This window comes from Halichoerus grypus, chromosome 6, assembly GCF_964656455.1.
Source record: "Halichoerus grypus chromosome 6, mHalGry1.hap1.1, whole genome shotgun sequence".
Taxonomy (NCBI): domain Eukaryota; kingdom Metazoa; phylum Chordata; class Mammalia; order Carnivora; family Phocidae; genus Halichoerus; species Halichoerus grypus.
The window spans coordinates 76070081-76091594 of NC_135717.1; the positions used below are offsets into that span (position 1 = coordinate 76070081).

Here is a 21514-nt window from a genome sequence, read left to right on the forward strand (position 1 = left end):
TAAATTAGTAACTACAGTTTTTCTGGTCATGAGTTCACGAAAAAGGATTAAATGCAGTGGTCACAGGGAAAGAGCAGGATGACTCCCTGTCTTCCCTTATTAGCATGTGCAACCAAGGAAAACTTACACTTTACAGTGTTAAAATCTGAGTATGAACTAACACTTCCCTAATAGTTAACAGTGCTCCCAGCAATAATGAAGCCTAAATAAAATAAGACGGCAGCATCATCCTGGGACAGTATGGAAACAAGGTCTCCTCCTCAGGAAGGTGCCCATTTTGGGCCTTCTTTAAGGTCCTTCTGGTCCTATACTGATGCAGCAGATCATTAATTCTAGTAGATAAAAGGAGTCCTCAAGAACTGATTACAAAAGAACAAGTGCCGCCGGGAGTGACTGCATTGCTGGCGACATGCTGTAGACAGCGGTCCGTGGTAAGGGCAGAATGACTTCCCAGGCACCTCAAATCAAGCACCTCATCTCCAAACAACAGATCTTTCACCACTCTGATAGCAGAGGCTGTGTTATGAATTCTTTTTTATTTTTGTATGAAATAACTCCTGGCCAACTCTTGACAGGCATGCTGTTATACCTAATTCCTTCGTAAGAAAAAAAAATTTGTGCTGCAAAATTGTGATGTATATTTTAAATTTTTTAAAGGTTTTATTTATTTGAGAGACAAAGAGATTGAGAGAGAGACTAAGAGAACGAGTGGGAAGAGGGGTAGAGGGAGAAGCAACTCCCTGCAGAGCATGGAGCCTGATGTGAGACTTGATCCCAAGACCCTGGGATCATGACTTGAGCCAAAGGCAGATGCTTAAGCAACTGAGCCACCCAGGCGCCCTCTGATGTATTTTTGTTGTTGTTGTTGGCATAAGATTTTTCTGTATTTTTTTTTTTTAATTTTATTATGTTATGTTATCACCATACATTACATCATTAGTTTCTGATGTTGTGTTCCACGATTCATTGTTTGCATATAACACCCAGTGCTCCATTCAATATGTGCCCTCTTTTTTTTTTTTTTTTTTTTAAAGATTTTATTTATTTATTTGACAGAGAGAGACACAGCAGAAAGGGAACACAAGCAGGGGGAGTGGGAGAGGAAGAAACAGGCTTCCCCACAGAGCAGGGAGCCTGATGTGGGCCTCGATCCCAAGACCCTGGGATCATGACATGAGCCGAAGGCAGACGCTTAACCGACTGAGCCACCCAGGTGCCCAATACATGCCCTCTTTAATACCCATCACCAGGCTAACCCACCCCCCTCCCCTCTAGAACCCTCAGTTTGTTTCTCAGAGTCCATAGTCTCTCATGGTTCGTCTTCCCCTCCGATATCCCCCCCTTCATTTTTCCCTTCCTACTATCTTCTTCTTCTTCTTTTTTTAATATATAATGTATTATTTGTTTCAGAGGTACAGGTCTGTGATTCAACAGTCTTACACAATTCACAGCGCTCACCATAGCATGTACCCTCCCCAATGTCTATCACCCAGCCACCCCATCCCTCCCACCCCCCACCACTCCAGCAACCCTTAGTTTGTTTCCTGAGATTAAGAATTCCTCATCAGTGAGATCGTATGATACATGTCTTTTTCTGATTGACTTATTTCGCCTAGCATAATACCCTCCAGTTCGATCCACGTCATTATAAATGGCAAGATTTTGTTTTTTGATGGCTGCATAATATTCCATTGTATATACATACCACATCTTCTTTATCCATTCATCTGTTGATGGACATCTTAGCTCTTTCCATAGTTTGGCTATTGTGGACATTGCTGCTATGAACATTGGGGTGCACGTACCCCTTCAGATCACTACATTTGTATCTTTGGGGTAAATACCCCCTCTGATGTACTTTTGTACAGTATCACAACCCTAACCTCAAAGATTATACCTGCTCAACGAGAGTTCTCCATTGGATTTTCCTTGCACCGGGTCCTCCTTATACATTCGTGTTCCATAGAAATACCAATAGAGTGCCCCAGAATTGTCTTCACCCAATGGTTCCACACGGAGACTGTCTGCATCCAAACCCTTGGTAGAAGAAAAGGGAAAAGAGGTTTGGGGAAATAGGAAACAAAACAAAACAGGAGAAAACTAAAATGAGGATTCAAAACTTACACTCAAATGTACCTCATATTTTAAAATGCCTAAGCATCTTACGCAGCGTTCAATCAGGGTATATGAAACACAGAGAGAATGGGAAGATGGTACCTTCTTTGAAGAGCAGGATATGGAAATATTTCAAATACTTCCCATCCCCACATTTCACCAACAAAACAAAACAAAAATCAAAAAGGAATTTTGATGAACATATTACATATTTGGTTTGGACTTAGGTGTGCATCCACAAAAGGAAAGACAATTACAACAGAGTAGAATCCAATGTTGTAAAAGCTATGTCCCACGTGAGCCTCTATTGTAGCCCCATCATAATCTATAGTAACCTCTTATTCTAGCTGAGATCCAGCAATACAGTTCCCAATTTACCCCAGGGTCTGACCTATTTTGGCCTACCCACTGCTATTCAAGAACTTGAGTTCTCAGCAAAGGCTGTGCTTAAATTGCACAATGATTTTATACCATGTCCATGAGAGGGCTGAACTGAGAAGTCATCAACACATTTAATCATTTTTGACTGAACAGGATTAGATACTGACCTTCCTATGAGTGAAAAGCAATAGCCCACACCCTCCCTCTGAGATAGACTTCTGAAACAGACAACAGTAGAATAACGGGGAAGATATCTATAACCTCCTTCTCCAACACATTTTTTGAAATGTATGTGTATGTATGTATATAGTAGGGATGAACCTCACTCACATATTGGTTAAGTCCTTGTAGTTCTCAATAAATATTTCTATTATGCTAAATCAAATTTTAGACCTTGGGGAATAAAATGCAGTGGCTAATTTAGTTGCAATTTTGGCTGATGACAGGGAGAATAAATAGGTGCCTCTGACTGTTCCTTTGTCAGCTGCAACTCAGCCATGTAAAGGAAGACAAAACCAAACTAGAAAGTAAACCAAAATAACCACACAGTCCTCTATCTAAATGTATGGCTTGGATTCCTTTGGCTACAGTGGTCATTGTATACATTTTTATTGTCAATTAACTCTGGCTTTTCTTAGTATCTTCAGATTTTATATCCTGATTACTGGCTTTTTTGTTGCTCTAGGAAAAGGGCTTGCTAGTTAAGCACCTTGAGAAGATCGAAAACATCGTCTGCATCTAGCCGATAATCACAAAGGCGGTGCAGGATTTCCACACGAGTGCGAAGGGGCAGGTCTTGGAAACTGGCTTCTCTCAGAGGGTTGGGCTTCCCTTCTTCAAGCTCCCAGCGGTAGTTGATGATGTCCTCTAGGTAGCTGTGGAATGTCTGAGGCCTAACCAAATGGCCCCAAACACAAAAATACATTAATATAAAATACAGAGGATGAGTGGGAAAAGTGTAGAAAACAGATGGTTTGACAGCTGACAAATCTTAAACAGAAAGCAGGAAATAAAAAAGCAGTAATAGAAAGGGTCTGAAAAACCCTATTGAAGCTTCATGTTATTATATTATCTAATTGGATGGAATGTTGTCAAATTCCAAAGAAGATAAATATGTTAAGAGGGTTTCTCACAGGATAGATTGTTTTACTTTAAACCACAAACAGCATATTCTGGTGAATAGATAAACGTTTTAATAACCAATGGTACAGATTGTGAAAGTGAGGCAAGTCTTACCTTTGCTCATACAATTAGAGAGACTATACAGTTTGAATGGATAGCAGTTCAAAGATAGGTCCACAACTGAGATGGGAAACGAAAAAAGAAACTCAATGTTTGCCTAGCCTAATTAATTATATTTCAGGTTAAGAATTAAAGGTTGAAAAATGTTGTCTAGATTACAAGGAACTACTCCAATATGCAACTATAATTTTATATACTGTTATATAAACTTTAAGGCCTGTTAAAAAATACTGTAAATTTTGAAGATTTTTTTTTTTTTAAGATTTGATTTATTTGACAGAGACACAGAGAGAGAGGGAACACAAGCAGGGGGAGTGGGAAAGGGAGAAGCAGGCCTCACGTGGAGCAGGGAGCTCGATGCGGGGCTCGATTCTAGGACCCTGGGATCATGACCTGAGCGAAAGGCAGACGCCCAATGACTGAGCCACCCAGGCGCCCCATGAAGATTAATTTTTTCTATGTTACTTAAATTTTTCCTGATTAGTTTGGCAATTCTATAACTTCATTTGATTAGTACCCAAATGTGCCTTGTATATAATATAATAAAGAGCTGTTTAGTTGTTAGATGGTTATTCTTTCTCTCAACTATTTTTTTAATAAAGATTTTATTTATTCATTTGAGATAGTGAGCAAGTGAGAGAGAGAGCATGAGCAGGGGGAGGAGCAGAGGGAGAGGGAGAAGCAGACTCCCAACTGAGCAGGAAGCCCAATGCTGGGCTCAATCCCAGGACTCCAGAAACATGACCCGAGCCAAAGGCAGACACTTAACTGAATAAGCCACACAGGCGCCCCCTCTCTCTCAATTATTAACAAATCTGGGTACAATTTCACCTATTGCGTGATTAAAAAATTTTTTTTTCTCACTAAGCAAGGAGCTCTAAAGAAGCTATATGTCAATGTAATTTTAAAAAGAGGCATGTACCATGTTGAATGACAATCTGTGGTAGTTATATTTGTAGAAAAAGTCAGAGGAAATATTTATGGAAAAAATCAAAGGGGCTTATGCAAATAAGAAGTTAAATATTTTGATTTTCAAAGAGAGAAGAAACTACTTCCTTACTATTGATACATCAACTGGGGAAAATGTGAACATGTTAGCTTATCAAAATGCAGCATAATACCTCTGAATATCAAGGCTCTCACAAATTTGATTTGACTGCAGCATTCACATTCAAAGCATGAGCCCTGGCATATGAATACCTGCCTTGAACCTTAGTGGGTATGGACTGGCTTCCTCTCTCCATTGCCTGTGAAGCTGGTGCTGCCCCTTCAGGAGGGAGGAGCTGGGCAAAGAAATTGGCGGTAAAAAGCAGACAGTGTGGCAATGGTGAATTTGAAAATAAAATGGGGTGTACTTTTCAAAAAAGATTTTATTTATTTATTTGACAGAGAAAGGCACAGCAAGAGAGGGAACATAAGCAGAGTGAGTGGGAGAGGGAGAAGCAGGCTTCCCGCCGAGCAGGGAGCCTGATGTGGGGCTCTATCCCAGGACCCTGGGATCATGACCTGAGCCCAAGGCAGATGCTTAACGACTGAGCCACTCAGGCACCCCAAAATGGGGTGTATTTTTAAAATTGTTTTTTAGTAGCAAGGAGTATGAAGACAACTGCTCTTTGGTAATAAATCCCTTTACCACATACTGTCTATACTTTCTAATGCACACCAAATACCCCAAATAACAAGGCATGTTTTTCCTGCAGTAGAATAAAATATGGAATCTATGATATTGAGATAACTTTCAGAATGGCAGCTTCACCAGGAGATGTGACAGGACAGAGGCTGGGCCAGGCTAGGGATAGGGAAGTTCTAATTCCAGTGTGAAGCAAAGGAAGCCCCAGCATACCCGTCCTGCAAACATTGAATGTGTATAAACAGTGTTGTTCTTTGTGCCTACAATCTGTCTGAAAGCCTCCACTTGTCTCAAAGAAGTGCATGTTTGAGATTCCTTTCCAATAGCCCTATTATCCTACTCAGTTTCAATTACATTGCTTTGGCTAAAGGTTTTCTTAAGACATCTCCATACCACCTTACCAAGAGATACTTGAGGGCTTAGAATTCAAGATAATTCATTTTTATTGTACAGAGATAAACCTCCTCATATAAATCCACATCCCTTTCTTTAAACATCAGAAATTCAAAGGGGTAAAAATACTTCCAAGGGCATTTGAAACAAAAAGGCTGCAGGAAGCCAAAAATCAGTCTAACACTTTCTACTTGGTGGTTCTTAATCTTCTATATGACATAAAGCTCTTTAAGAATCTGATTAAGACCATATACTATCTCACCCTAAAAAATGAGCACACACACAATTTTGTGTGCACTTTCAGATTTTGCTACTCAAAGGAAGCAAGGGGCACTATGCTGCTGAAGACCGCTAGAACATTCCTGACTTATTCATCTATACAGCTCAGTGCAATCCTCTCTTAATGACTTAAATACCTCTCATCTTTCTGAAATTATTCTGAATTATGTGTCAGAATATGGTTAACAGAAAGATCAAACTAACCAAAGGTACTGAACACATCCAGTTTCACTTTGTTTCCTGTCTGGAAAAGTTCGAAATGCTCTAAAATCCCTTCTTTTCCTTATCATAACTTGTGCATGAAAGAGTGAGAGGGAGAGAGAGAGGGAATATGTGATTATCACCTTTCCAAACTCCCAAAGTTAGCTATTTCTTAACCCAAGGAATATGCTTCAGAGAGTACATGTTTCTGCAGGTGAGACCAATGTTGACAAGGATGGCATGACCTCAGTTAAGTACGATAACACAAGTCTCAGGTGGCTGGAGCTGGCAGAACTCTTGACGATGTAACCTGTATTAATTAACTGATCTGCAACCTATACTAAATGATCACAGTGAAAAGAGACTCTTGAGTTCTTTGAGGCATGTGTTGGTTCTTTGAGACATGAAAGGCTATCCATAGTCTACTTGCAGGGGAACAATTTAGACATGTCATCATGGGTAGCACAATGGAGACCTAAATGAAAAAATTACATTCCTTCCAACTATTTGTGAAGCAGATGAAATATGTTGAACAGTTTGGCCACATGAGTACATGAGCACTGAAGTGAGAGAAAGATTTTGGTTCCAAGTGAAGCAAGAAATAAAAAGCTCTGTAAGAATATCTGATAAAGTGTTTAAGACCATAAAAAGACCCAGAACAAAAAAATTTAAATAACATCTCTTCTCTAGGGCCATATAGTGGCTGCTGTACCCAACACATCCTAAAATCAATATGAAGCCAGGATCAGTTAAAAATCAGGGTAATTTTTTTTAAGTTTTATTATATTATCTTATGTTAGTCACCATACATTACATCATTAGTTTTTGATGTAGTGTTCCATGATTCATTCTTTGTGTGTAACACCCAGTGCTCCATTCAATAAATGCCCTCCTTAATAACCATCACTAGGCTAACCCATTTCCCCCCCACCATCCCCTCTAAAACCCTCAGTTTGTTTCTCAGAGTCCACAGTCTCTCATGGTTTGTCTCCCCCTCCAACTTTCCCCCCTTCATTTTCCCCTTCCTACTATCTTCTTCTTCTTCTTTTTTTTTTTAACATATAATGTATTATTTCTTTCAGAGGCACAGATCTGTGATTCATCAATCTTACACAATTCACAGCGCTCACCATAGCACGCACCCTCCCCAGTGTCTATCACCCAGCCACCCCATCCCTCCTACCCACCCCCCACCATTCCAGCAACCCTCAGTTTGTTTCTTGAGATTAAGAATTCCTCATAAATCATATGATACTTGTCTTTCTCTGATTGACTTATTTCGCTTGGAATAATACTCTCTAGTTCCATCCATGTGGTTGCAAATGGCAAGATTTCGTTTTTTTGATGGCTGCATAATATTCCATTCTATGTATGTATGTATATAATATCACATCTTCTTTATCCAGTCATCTGTTGATGGACATCTTGGCTCTTTCTATAGTTTGGCTATTGTGGACATTGCTGGTATAAACACTGGGGTGCACATACCCCTTCGGATCACTACATTTGTATCTTTGGGGTAAATACCCAGTAGTGCAATTGGTATTAACTGGAAAACTGAAGCGTCAGGTCTAAGAGGTGAAAAGGTACAAGAAGAATTCTGAATAGTTGGGGCGCTGGGTGGCTCTGTCGGTTGAGCGGCTGACTCTCGATTTCGGCTGAGGTCATGATCTCAAGGTTGTGAGATCGAGCCCTGCATGGGGCTGGGCGCTCAGCGGGGAGTCTTTTGGAGATTCTCTCCCTTTCCCTCTGACCTTCCCCTGCTTGCATGTTCTCTGTCTCTCAAATAAATAGATCTTTAAAAAAAATCTGAATAGCTTCTGATAATTTAAGGATGCATACTGCTAGCTCTAGAACCACTAAATACACGCAAACACAAAACCAACAGAGGAAATAAAGTACTAACATAAATAACCCAAAAAGAAAGCACTTAAGGGTCAAAAGCAGAACAAAAATCAGAAAGAACAAGAAAAGATGCTCAACATCATCAGTCATTTGAAAACACAAACCAAACGCACAATGAGCTATCACCTCACACCCACAAGGACAGCGAAAATTAAAAGACAGATAATAGTAAGACTAGGATGTGGAGAAATTGGAATCCCATACACTGTTGGTGGGAAAGTGAAATGGTGTAGCCACTATGGAAAAGTATGGCAAGCTACTCAAAAAATGAAACACAGAATTACTATATGACTCAACCATTCCACTTCTAGGTATACACTTAAGAGAAATGAAAACAGGGCGTCTGGGTGGCTCAGTCGGTTAAGGGTCTGCCTTCGGCTCGGGTCATGATCCCAGGGTCCAGAGATCGAGCCCCATATCGGGCTCCCTGCTCAGTGGGGAGTCTGCTTCTCCCTCTCCCTCTGTGTGCTCGCCCTCGCTTTCTCTCTAATAAACAAATCTTAAAAAAAAAATTTAAAAAAAGAGAAATGAAAACATACGTACATACAAAAATATGTACACAAATGTGCATACATAGCAGTATAATTTACAATAGCCAAAATGCTGAAACAATCCAACTGTCCATGAACTTGTGGATAAATAAAATGTTTATCTAAATAAGAGAATATTTTCCAGCCATAAAAAGGAATGAAGTAGTTGATTCACGCTACAACACAGATAGCCTTGAAAACATTATGCTAAGTCAAAGAAGCCAGACACAAAAAGGCAAATATTGAATGATTACCTTATAACAGATACCTAAAACAGGAAAAAATATAGTTAGCAGATTAGTGTTGCCTAGTATTAGAGGTTGGAGGAGATAGGGAGTGAAAACAAGTATTAGGTGTCTTTGGGGAGTGATAAAAATGCTATGGAACTGGACAGTGGTGATGATTACACACTTTTGTGAATATACTAAAAACCAACAATTGTACACTTGACAAAACAAAACAAAAAGCCCAGAGGAACAAGTGGAAAATCAACCTTACCAACAATTGCATTAAATGTAAATGGATTGAACAGCCCAACTAAAAGGCAGAAATTATCAGACTAAGTGAAAAAAAGCAAGACCAACTATAGGATATCATCTATAAGATACTATTTGAATATAAAAACACAAACAATAGAAGGATAGAAAATTAGTCAGAATGATAGGTATTAGGCAGAATGAACATTAATAACAAAGTAGTGTGAGGAAGACAAAAGGCCAATTCACCAGGAATACATAACAAGGCTACATATATGTATCTAACAACAGAACCTCAAAATTCATGGAACAAAAAATGACAGAAGGGAGAAACAGACAAATCCACAAGTATAGGCAAATATTTTTTTTTAATTTTTTTATTGTTATGTTAATCCCCATAAATTACATCATTAGTTTTCGATATAGCGTTCCATGATTCATTGTTTGTGCATAACACCCAGTGCTCCATGCAGATGTGCCCTCCTCAATACCCATCACCAGGCTAACCCATCCTCCCAATCCCCTCCCCTCTAGAACCCTCAGTTTGTTTTTCAGAGTCCATCATCTCTCATGGTTCTTCTCCCCCTCCGATTTCCCCCCCTTCATTCTTCCCCTGCTGCTACATTCTTCTTCTTCTTTTTTTCTTTCTTAACATATATTGCATTATTTGTTTCAGAGGTACAGATCTGAGATTCAACAGTCTTGCACAATTCACAGCGCTTACCAGAACACATACCCTCCCCAGTGTCCATCACCCAGTCACCCCATCCCTCCCACCCCACCCCCCACTCCAGCAACCCTCAGTTTGTTTCCTGAGATTAAGAATTCCTCATATCAGTGAGGTCATATGATACATGGCTTTCTCTGTTTGACTTATTTCGCTCAGCATAATACCCTCCAGTTCCATCCACGTCGTTGCAAATGGCAAGATCTTATTCCTTTTGATGGCTGCATAATATTCCATTGTATATATATACCACATCTTCTTTATCCATTCATCTGTTGATGGACATCTTGGCTCTTTCCACAGTTTGGCTATTGTGGACATTGCTGCTATAAACATCGGGGTGCACGTAGCCTTTCGGGTCCCTACTTTTGTATCTTTGGGGTAAATACCCAGTAGTGCAATTGCTGGATCATATGGTAGCTCTATTTTCAACTTTTTGAGGAACCTCCATACTGTTTTCCAGAGTGGCTGCACCAGCTTGCATTCCCACCAACAGTGTAGGAGGGTTCCCCTTTCTCCGCATCCCCGCCAACATCTGTCATTTCCTGACTTGTTAATTTTAGCCATTCTGACTGGTGTGAGGTGGTATCTCACTGAGGTTTTGATTTGGATTTCCCTGATGCCGAGCGATATTGAACACTTTTTCATGTGTCTGTTGGCCATTTGGATGTCTTCTTTGGAAAAATGTCTGTTCATGTCTTCTGCCCATTTCTTGATTGGATTCTTTGTTCTTTGGGTGTTGAGTTTGATGAGTTCTTTATAGATTTTGGATACTAGCCCTTTATCTGGTATGTCATTTGCAAATATCATCTTCCATTCTGTCAGTTGTCTTTTGGTTTTGTTGACTGTTTCCTTTGCTTTGCAAAAGCTTTTTATCTTGATGAAGTCCCAATAGTTCATTTTTGCCCTTGCTTCCCTTGCCTTTGGCGATTTTTCTAGGAAGAAGTTGCTGCGGCTGAGGTCGAAGAGGTTGCTGCCTGTGTTCTCCTTTAGGATTTTGATGGACTCCTGTCTCACATTGAGGTCTTTCAACCATTTGGAGTCTATTTTTGTGTGTGGTGTAAGGAAATGGTCCAGTTTCATTCTTCTGCATGTGGCTGTCCAATTTTCCCAACACCATTTGTTGAAGAGACTGTCTTTTTGCCATTGGACATTCTTTCCTGCTTTGTCAAAGATTAGTTGACCATATAGTTGAGGGTCCATTTCTGGGCTCTCTATTCTGTTCCATTGATCTCTGTGTCTGTTTTTGTGCCAGTACCATACTGTCTTGATGATGACAGCTTTGTAGTAGAGCTGGAAGTCTGGAATTGTGATGCCGCCAGCTTTGCTTTTCTTTTTCAACATTCCTCTGGCTATGCGGGGTCTTTTCTGGTTCCATACAAATTTTAGGATTATTTGTTCCATTTCTTTGAAGAAAGTGGATGGTATTTTGATGGGGATTGCATTGAATGTGTAGATTGCTCTAGGTAGGATTGACATCTTCACAATATTTGTTCTTCCAATCCATGAGCATGGAACGTTTTTCCATTTCTTTGTGTCTTCCTCAATTTCTTTCATGAGTATTTTATAGTTTTCTGAGTACAGATCCTTTGCCTCTTTGGTTAGATTTATTCCTAGGTATCTTATGGTTTTGGATGCAATTGTAAATGGGATCGACTCCTTAATTTCTCTTTCTTCTGACTTGTTGTTGGTGTATAGGAAGGCCACTGACTTCTGTGCATTGATTTTATATCCTGCCCCTTTACTGAATTCCTGTATGAGTTCTAGCAGTTTTGGGGTGGAGTCTTTGGGATTTTCCACATAAAGTATCATATCATCTGCAAAGAGTGAGAGTTTGACTTCTTCTTTGCCAATTTGGATGCCTTTGATTTCTTTTTGTTGTCTGATTGCTGTGGCTAGGACTTCCAATACTATGTTGAATAGCAGTGGTGATAGTGGACATCCCTGCCGCGTTCCTGACCTTAGGGGGAAAGCTCTCAGTTTTTCCCCATTGAGAATGATATTCGCTGTAGGTTTTTCATAGATGGCTTTTATGATATTGAGGTATGGACCCTCTATCCCTATACTCTGAAGAGTTTTGATCAAGAAAGGATGCTGTACTTTGTCAAATGCTTTTTCTGCATCTATTGAGAGGATCATATGATTCTTGTTCTTTCTTTTGTTAATGTATTGTATCACGTTGATTGATTTGCGGATGTTGAACCAACCTTGCAGCCCAGGGATAAATCCCACTTGGTCGTGGTGAATAATCCTTTTAATGTACTGTTGGATCCTATTGGCTAGTATTTTGGTGAGAATTTTTGCATCCATGTTCATCAGGGATATTGGTCTGTAATTCTCCTTTTTGATATGGTCTTTGTCTGGTTTTGGGATCAAGGTAATGCTGGCCTCATAAAATGAGTTTGGAAGTTTTCCTTCCATTTCTATTTTTTGGAACAGTTTCAGAAGGATAGGTATTAATTCTTCTTGAAATGTTTGGTAGAATTCCCCTGGGAAGCCATCTGGCCCTGGGCTTTTGTTTGTTGGGAGATTTTTGATGACTGCTTCAATTTCCTTAGTGGTTATAGGTCTGTTCAGGTTTTCTATTTCTTCCTGGTTCAGTTTTGGTAGTTGATACATCTCTAGGAATGCATACATTTCTTCCAGGTTATCTAATTTGCTGGCATAGAGTTGCTCATAATATGTTCTTATAATTGTTTGTATTTCTTTGGTGTTGGTTGTGATCTCTCCTCTTTCATTCATGATTTTGTTGATTTGGGTCATTTCTCTTTTCTTTTTGATAAGTCTGGCCAGGGGCTTATCAATCTTGTTAATTCTTTCCAAGAACCAGCTCCTAGTTTCATTGATCTGTTCTACTGTTCTTTTGGTTTCTATTTCATTGATTTCTGCTCTGATCTTTATTATTTCTCTTCTCCTGCTGGGTTTAGGCTTTATTTGCTGTTCTTTCTCCAGCTCCTTTAGGTGTAGGGTTAGGTTGTGTACTTGAGACCTTTCTTGTTTCTTGAGAAAGGCTTGTATTGCTATATACTTTCCTCTTAGGACTGCCTTTGCTGTATCCCAAAGATTTTGAATAGTTGTGTTTTCATTTTCATTGGTTTCCATGAATTTTTTAAATTCTTCTTTAATTTCCTGGTTGACCCATTCATTCTTCAGTAGGATGCTCTTTAGCCTCCATGTATTTGAGTTCTTTCCGACTTTCCTCTTGTGATTGAGTTCTAGTTTCAAAGCATTGTGGTCTGAAAATAGGCAGGGGATGATCCCAATCTTCTGGTACCGGTTGAGACCTGATTTATGACCTAGGATGTGATCTATTCTGGAGAATGTTCCATGGGCACTAGAGAAGAATGTGTATTCCGTTGCTTTGGGATGGAATGTTCTGAATATGTCTGTGAAGTCCATTTGGTCCAGTGTGTCATTTAAAGTCTTTATTTCCTTGTTGATCTTTTGCTTAGACGATCTGTCCATTTCAGTGAGGGGGGTGTTAAAGTCCCCCACTATTATTGTATTGTTGTCGATGTGTTTCTTTGCTTTTGTTATTAATTGCCTTATATAATTGGCTGCTCCCATGTTAGGGGCATAGATATTTACAATTGTTAGATCTTCCTGTTGGATAGACCCTTTAAGTATGATATAGTGTCCTTCCTCATCTCTTATTACAGTCTTTGGTTTAAAATCTAATTTGTCTGATATAAGGATTGCCACCCCAGCTTTCTTTTGGTGTCCATTAGCATGGTAAATGGTTTTCCACCCCCTCACCTTCAATCTGGGGGTGTCTTTGGGTCTAAAATGAGTCTCTTGCAGACAGCATATCGATGGGTCTTGTTTTTTAATCCAGTCTGATAGCCTGTGTCTTTTGAGTGGGGCATTTAGCCCATTTACATTCAGGGTAACTATTGAAAGATAGGAATTCAGTGCCATTGTATTGCCTGTAAAGTGACTGTTACTGTATATTGTTTGTGTTCCTTTCTGGTCTATGTTGCTTTTAGGCTCTCTCTTTGCTTAGAGGACCCCTTTCAATATTTGTTGTAGGGCTGGTTTCGTGTTTGCAAATTCCTTTAGTTTTTGTTTGTCCTGGAAGCTTTTTATCTCTCCTTCAATTTTCAATGACAGCCTAGCTGGATATAGTATTCTTGGCTGCATATTTTTCTCATTTAGTGCTCTGAATATGTCCTGCCAGTCCTTTCTGACCTGCCAGGTCTCTGTGGATAAGTCTGTTGCCAATCTAATGTTTCTACCATTGTAGGTTACATATCTCTTCTCCCGAGCTGCTTTCAGGATTTTCTCTTTGTCTCTGAGACTCGTAAGTTTTACTATTAGATGTCGGGGTGTTGACCTATTTTTATTGATTTTGAGAGGGGTTCTCTGTGCTTCCTGGATTTTGATGCCTGTTTCCTTCCCCAAATTAGGGAAGTTCTCTGCTATAATTTGCTCCATTATACCTTCTGCCCCTCTCTCTCTTTCTTCTTCTTCTGGGATCCCAATTATTCTAATGTTGTTTCGTCTTATGGTATCGTTTATCTCTCGAATTCTGCCCTCGTGATCCAGTAGTTGTTTATCTCTCTTTTTCTCAGCTTCTTTATTTTCCATCATTTGGTCTTCTATCTCACTGATTCTTTCTTCTGCCTCATTTATCCTAGCAGTTAGCGCCCCCATATTTGATTGCACCTCATTGATAGCCTTTTTGATTTCTACTTGGTTAGATTTTAGTTCTTTTACTTCTCCAGAAAGGGTTTCTCTAATAACTTCCATGTTTTTTTCAAGCCCAGCTAGTATCTTTAAAGTGATGATTCTGAACTCTAGATCTGACATCGTACTAATGTCCGTATTGAGTAGGTCCCTGGCAGTCGGTACTACCTCTTGTTCTTTTTGTTGAGGTGATTTTTTCCGTCTTGTCATTTTGTGCAGAGAAGAATAGATTAATGAGAGAACAAAATGCTAGCAGGGTAACAACGTCCCCAGAAAATATACTCTAAACAAATCAGAAAAGACCTGAAGCAGTGGGAAAAGAAAGGGAAAGAGAGAAAAAAGAAAAGGAAAGAAAAAAAGAACAAAGAAAAAGATAAAGATAAAAACAAACAAAAGCAGAACAAAACAAAACAAAACAAAAACAGAATGTGATCAGATATGATCAGGCTGGATTATAGATCAGTGCCACACACTAGATTTTGGGTGTATTTTGGTCTGTTAAAAGAAAGTCCCTCCCAAAATTTTAAAGAAAGAAAAACTTATATATGTACAAAAATAAGGGTTGATATGATGAAGGGATGGAATATGACTGTAAAGATGGAAATTATAAAAAATTTTAAAAAAGGATTTGATAAGTTGTTTGAAAAAAGAAAGAAGAGGATTAAAAAAAAAAAAGAAAGAAAGAAAAAAGGGAGAGAATGTGATCAGGCAGGGGAGTAGAAAAAAACCATACACTAGAGATTTAGAGTATATTTTGATCTGTTAGAAGAAACTATCTCAAGATTTTAAAGAGAGAACAACTTATATATATATGCCAAAAATACGGGTAACTACTATGAAGAGATAGAATATGACTTTAAAAATGAAAAATAAAAATGTTTTTTTTTTTTTAAAAAGGGATTGATAAAATGTTGGTTGAAAAAGGGAAAAAGAAAAATTCAAAAAAAAAGAAAAAAGGAAAAAAAAAAAGACAGTTAAAAAAAATAATTAACTTTGAAAGACTAAAGAATCATGGTAAAAAAGCCATGAATTCTATGTGCAGTATTCCCCTAGCGCTGGAGTTCTGCCGTTCTCATTGATCGGTAAACTTGGTCTTGGCTGGCTGTTCTCGCTGATCTTCTGGGGGAGGGGCCTGTTGCCGTGGTTTCCAAATGTCTTTGCCGGAGGCAAAATTGCCCCGCCCTTGCCGTCCGGGCTAAGTAATCTGCTCGGGTTTGCTCTCCGAAGCTTTTGTTCCCTGCAAGCTTTCCCTACAGCTTTGGAGGCGGAGAGTGAAAATGGCGGCCTCCCAGTCTCCGCCCCAGCGGAGCCTCGGGGTCCCGCTCCCCAGCGAGCCCCCAGAGAAAAGCAGTCAGTCACTCCCGTCTCCCCGGTCTCCGGCCACACTCCGCGCTCACCCGGCCTGTGACCGCGCCTTTCTATCTGGCACCCGACCCCGGGTGGAGTCTCCAAATCCAGCAGATCCCCGCGGTGCGCTCCCGCACCTCTCCTCCCGGGGGAAGAAGGTGAGTCTCCCCGGATCTGCCGCTTGTTGGGTCCCTGCTGGAGGAGCAGTGGCCCCACTGTGCCGCGGATCACGGTTTATGGCAACCCCGAGCTGAGAGCCCGCGCCTGGGCTCCGTCTCTGCAGCCGACTTCCCTGCTCCGATACCTGGGAGCTCTGCCGCACTCAGGCACCCCCGGTCTTTCTGTGACCCCGAGGGTCCTGAGACCACACTGTCCCGCGAGGGTTCCACCCCCCACTTCGCCACCAGAGTGACGTCCCTCAGCGGAGCAAACTCTGAAAGTTCCGATTTTGTGCTCCGTGGCTCTATCACTTAGGCAAATATTTTTAACATCTTTCTAATTACCAAGTAGACAAAAGAACCACTGAGGACACAGATCTAAAAAAAATACTACAACATGACTTAATTGACATTTACAGAATACTATACACAAAAACTGCAGTATATTCTTCTCAAGTGCATATGAAATGTTCACTATGATAAACCATATGCTGGGACATAAAATAAGTCTCAATAATCTTAAAAGATTGAAATCTCATAGTAGAATATCTGAACACATGGAAATTAGGAATCAAAACACTAAGATATCCAGAAATTAAATAACACACTTTTATAACCCAAGGATCATGGCAGAAATATGAAAATAAAGAACATGTTTCAAATGATAATGAAACTACAGTATATCAAAATGTGTGGGATGCAGCCAAGCACTGCTTAGAAGGAAAGTTACAGCTTTAAATACCTGAACTGAAAGGGCAAAAAGTCTCAAAACAGTAGTGTGACTGAAGAAAAAGAGGAGCAACCTATAAAGCCAAAGTAAATAGAAGAAAACTGTAAAAACAAGAATCAATAAAGTGGAAAACAAGCAAACAGTAGGTCAAGTAAAAAGTTGGTTCCTTAATAAATGTTTGAAAACCTGCAGAGGGGCGCCTGGGTGGCTTAGTCGTTAAGCGTCTGCCTTCGGCTCAGGTCATGATCCCAGGGTCCTGGGATTGAGCCCCACATCAGGCTCCCTGCTCAGCAGGAAGCCTGCTTCTCCCTCTTCCGCTCTCCCTGCTTGTGTTCCCTCTCTCACTGTGTCTATCTCTGTCAAATAAATAAATAAAATCTTTAAAAAAAAAGAAAACCTGTAGAAAGCATAAAGAGGGAGAGAGAAACAACAAGTTGTACTATCAGGAATGAGAAGTGGAGATATCACTGCACATATTAAAAGGATAAAAGAATATTATGAATAGCATTATGGAAATAAATTTTACAACTTAGATAAAATAGACAAATTCCTTGAAAAATGCCAAATAACTTACAAAAAAGGACTTAAGAAATAGAACACTTGGATAGACTTCATCTATTAAAGAAAGTGAATCAATAATAATCAAAAGCTGGCACAAAGAAAACTACAAACCCAAAGGTTTTCGGTGGTCAATTCTTCCAAATTTTCAAGGAAGTATTTTTATTTTATTTTATTTTATTTTATTTTAATTTTACTTGTCAGAGACAGATTGAGACAGAGAGAGAGAGCACAAACAGGGGGAGTGGCAGGTAGAAAGAGATGCAGGACTTGGTCCCAGAACCCTGGGAATATGACTTGAGCCGAAGGCAGATGCTTAACTGACTGAGCCACCCAAGTGTCCCTAAAGTAAATATTTGAAAGAAATCACACAAACTCTTTCAGAAAATAGGAGAGAACACTTCTCAATCCTTGCACCAAAATCTGACAAAGATACATAGAAAATAAAACTAGACCACTATTCCTCACGAACATACACACAAAAATCCTCAACAAGTTATCAGCAAATCACATTCAGCAATATGCAAAGGAGAAAACACTTCATATTTAATCGTGAAAGACTGAGTACTTTCCCCCTATTATTAAAAGAAGATACATTGAGGGGCACATGGGTGGCTCAGTCAGTTAGGCGTCTGCCTTCGGCTCAGGTCCCATCTCGGGCTCCCTACTCAGCAAGGGAGTTGCTTCTCCCTCTCCCTCTTTTTCTCACTCAGCTTGTGCTCTCTCTCACTCACTCTCTCAAATAAATAAATAAAATCTTTTTTGTTTTTTTTAAAAGAGCAGAGTGAGGCGCAGAGGGAGAAGCAGACTCCCTGCTCACCAGGGAGCCCAATGCGGGGCTCAATCCGGGCACTCCAGGATCATGACCTGAGCCAAAGGCAGACACTTAACTGGCTGAGCCACCCAAGTGCCCCAATAAATAAAATCTTAAAAGAAAAAAAAAAAAAGAATATATACTGAGTCTTGGCCAGTAGAATAAGACTAAAGAGGAAGTACAAGGGACACAGAGTGGAGTGGAGGAAGCAAAGCTGTTTTTAACTGCAGACTACATAAAAATCATCAGGAATCTACAACAAAACCAGTAAAACTAAAAAGTGAATACAGGAAGATTATAAAAACATGGTTGGGGCACCTGGGTGGTCAGTAGGTTAGGTTTCCAACTCTTGCTTTTGGCTCAGGTCATGATCTCATGGGTAGTGATGGGCATCTGGGTGGCTCAGTAGGTTAAGCATCTGCCGCTGGCTCAGGTCATGATCCCAGAGTCCTGGGATTGAGTCCCATGTCAGGCTCCCTGCTCAGCAGGAGTCTGCTTCTCCCTCTCCCTGCCCATGTTCTCTCTCTCAAACTCAAATAAATAAAATCTTTAAAAAAAAAAAAAAAATCTCATGGGTGGTGAGATCAAGCCCTGCAGCGGGCTCCATGTTCAGTAGGGAGTCTGCTTGAGATTCTCTCCCTCTACCCCTCCCCCCATTCTCTCTCTAAAATAAGTAAATTTTATAAAACATGGTGAAAATACAAAAATCAACAGCATTTTACATATACTAGGAAAAAAATAACTAGGAAATAAAAATTTGGGGGGGGGCACTAGGTGGGCTCAGTTGGTTAAGCGAACCAACTGTTTTGGCTCAGGTCATGATCTCATGGGTGGAGACATGAGCGCCACGTTGGGCTCTGAACTGAGTGCAGAGGATGCTTTAAGTTTCTCTTCCTCTGCCCCTTCTAACTCATGCACCGTGCACACGCGTGCCCAGGGTCTTTCTCTCTCAATAAATAAATACACAAAAAAAATAAAAATTTTAAAGTAATTCCATTTACAGTATCATCAAAAATATCAACTACTTAGAAGCAAATGTAAAAGATGTCCAATATTTTCACAGTGAAAACTACAAAATATTATTGAAATTAAAGATCTAAAACTAATGATGTAATGTATGGGGATTAACATAACAATAAAAAAATTTAAAAAAAAAGAAATTAAAGAAGATAAACAAATGGTGAAACCTATATATCACATTTAAGGACAGGGAAATTCAAACTTGCTCAAAATGTCTACTGTCCTAGCAGGATGCTTCTTTCCCCCTCCCCCCGCCAAAATGTTGTTTTAAAATTTATATGGAAATGCAACAAACTTAGAACAGTAAAAACAATGGAAAAAAACACCCCTGCCCCATGTTGGAAAACTTACTGATTTCAAGACAATCTGGTATTTGTGTAAATATAAGACATACAGATCAATGGAATAAGGGAGAGTCCAGAAATGTACTGAATATATATGATATTCATAAGGAAAACAAAAAAGAACATTGACCTTCTACTTCACACCCAATACAAATACTAATTCAAAACCCATCATAATGCCAACTGCAAAAAAGCTAAAACTAAAACTAAAAGAACACCTAGAGAAAATTTTCTTGACATTAAGGTAGGTCCTGATTTCTTACACAGGGAACAAAAAGTATGAAACATACTAGAAAAAACTGGTAAGCTGGACTTCAACAAAATAAAGTTTCCATTTCTCAAAAATACACTGAAAATCAAATGGAAAGGCAAGCTACACACCAGGAGAAAATATTCATAACTCATTATATATCTACTCATCAGGGAAGTGCAAATTAAAACCACAATGAGTTACCACATTATACATGCTAGACTCAGTAAAATTAAAAACTGGTTAAAATTAAAAACAACAAATGTTGGCAAAGATACGGAGCAACCGGACTGTTCATATGTTGTTAGTAGGAATATAAATGTTTCACAACCACTTAGAAAATAGTCTGGCAGTTTCTTAACTACACTCTTATAATATGACCCAGCAATACCCAAGAAAAATGAAGACATATACCCACAAAAACGTTTGTATGCAAATGTTCATGGCTGCTTTACTCATCACAGACGCAAACTGGAAGCAACATACAAGTCCATCAACTAGTGGACAGATGAACAAATTGTGATCTCTTTTTCCAATGGAATACACTTTAGACTCCCTCTCCCCGCAAAGGAACAAACTACTGATACAAACAGCAGTATCAATGAATATCACAGACATTATGCTGACTGAAAGAAACTGGACACAATAGTACATACTGAATGACCCCACTCATATAAAATTCCAGAATAAGGTAAAACTTAATCTACAGTGATAAAAATCAGATCAGTGATTGGAATCACAGCAATCTGTATGGGTGGGGGTAGATTTAATGGCAAAGGGCACCTTCTGCAGAGATGGAAATGTCCTATTATCTTGAATAGGACGGTGACAACATGGTGTATTCATTTGTCCAAAAAAAAGCCTATACACTTGAATTATAGACTCATTTCACAGAAGTATTGTAATTTCCAAAAAGATAAATAATATTTCTATGGAGGGTAGATAGGACCCCCAAATACTATTTAAGAGTCTTTAGAGAATCTATTATAGAATGTTAGGTACATAATTAATGCTGCTAAAATTTATGATTGTTACAAGTTTTCACTTTGAGTGGAAGCTACAAGAAAGCGAAACAAAGACCATACTGAAGCACAAATTAGTGTAGGTAATCAAAAGAGCACTCTACTAAAAGTGATAAAAGGAAAAAAAAATCTTTTGGTGCCATATATCATCATAATGAGCATTTAATGGAGAATATTTTTATAAGGCTTAAATCATTGCTCAAGACACTGACACAATCCTATCTTCACTCTGACAGCTAAGAGCAAACCAGAAGCTCCTGATTTCCAATCCCATGCTCAATTAGGTTAGGTCACTTCTCAATGAAGAAAAAGAAGTGCTGTTGAGAGCAACCAGCTGATGAATCACTTTAAATACCTACAGTATTTTTATTAATAAAGGCCCATAAAACCAACTGGCTAGAATTGCAATTCCAGGGAGAGTAACAGGAGGAAAAGTACGTTACCAACACAAAGTCTGTTACTCTCCTTTTAATTTTATATACTGATGGGGGTAAATCAGCAAAGAAATTGCAAAGACAAAACAAAACAAAATAAACAAGAAGCCACGTGTCTGCCATCAAGCTTAAAAAACGAAAATTAGCCATTCCTTAGGTTAGTGGAACTTCAAGAATGATCCTGGACCAGTACATTAGCATCATCTAGAACTTGTAACATATGCAAATCCTCAGCCCCCTCCCAACCTATGGAATTAAGATAGTGGTAGGGC

The 21514-nt window shown here is 39.3% G+C and overlaps 1 protein-coding gene across 4 annotated transcripts in view; it reads right to left on the reverse strand.

Moving 5' to 3' along the window:
• Positions 1-21514, reverse strand: part of CECR2 (CECR2 histone acetyl-lysine reader) — a 171089-nt gene that overhangs the window by 39581 nt on the left and 109994 nt on the right. For all 4 annotated transcript variants that reach the window (XR_013449051.1, XM_078075421.1, XM_078075420.1 and 1 more), the window contains exons 3-4: positions 3206-3389; positions 1898-2037 (exon numbers count right to left, since the gene is read on the reverse strand). Coding sequence is in view for 3 of the 4 variants with exons in the window: in XM_078075421.1 (XP_077931547.1) it covers positions 1898-2037; positions 3206-3389 (324 nt within the window). In the remaining variant the exon portion in view is untranslated. The remainder of the gene's footprint in view (positions 1-1897; positions 2038-3205; positions 3390-21514) is intronic.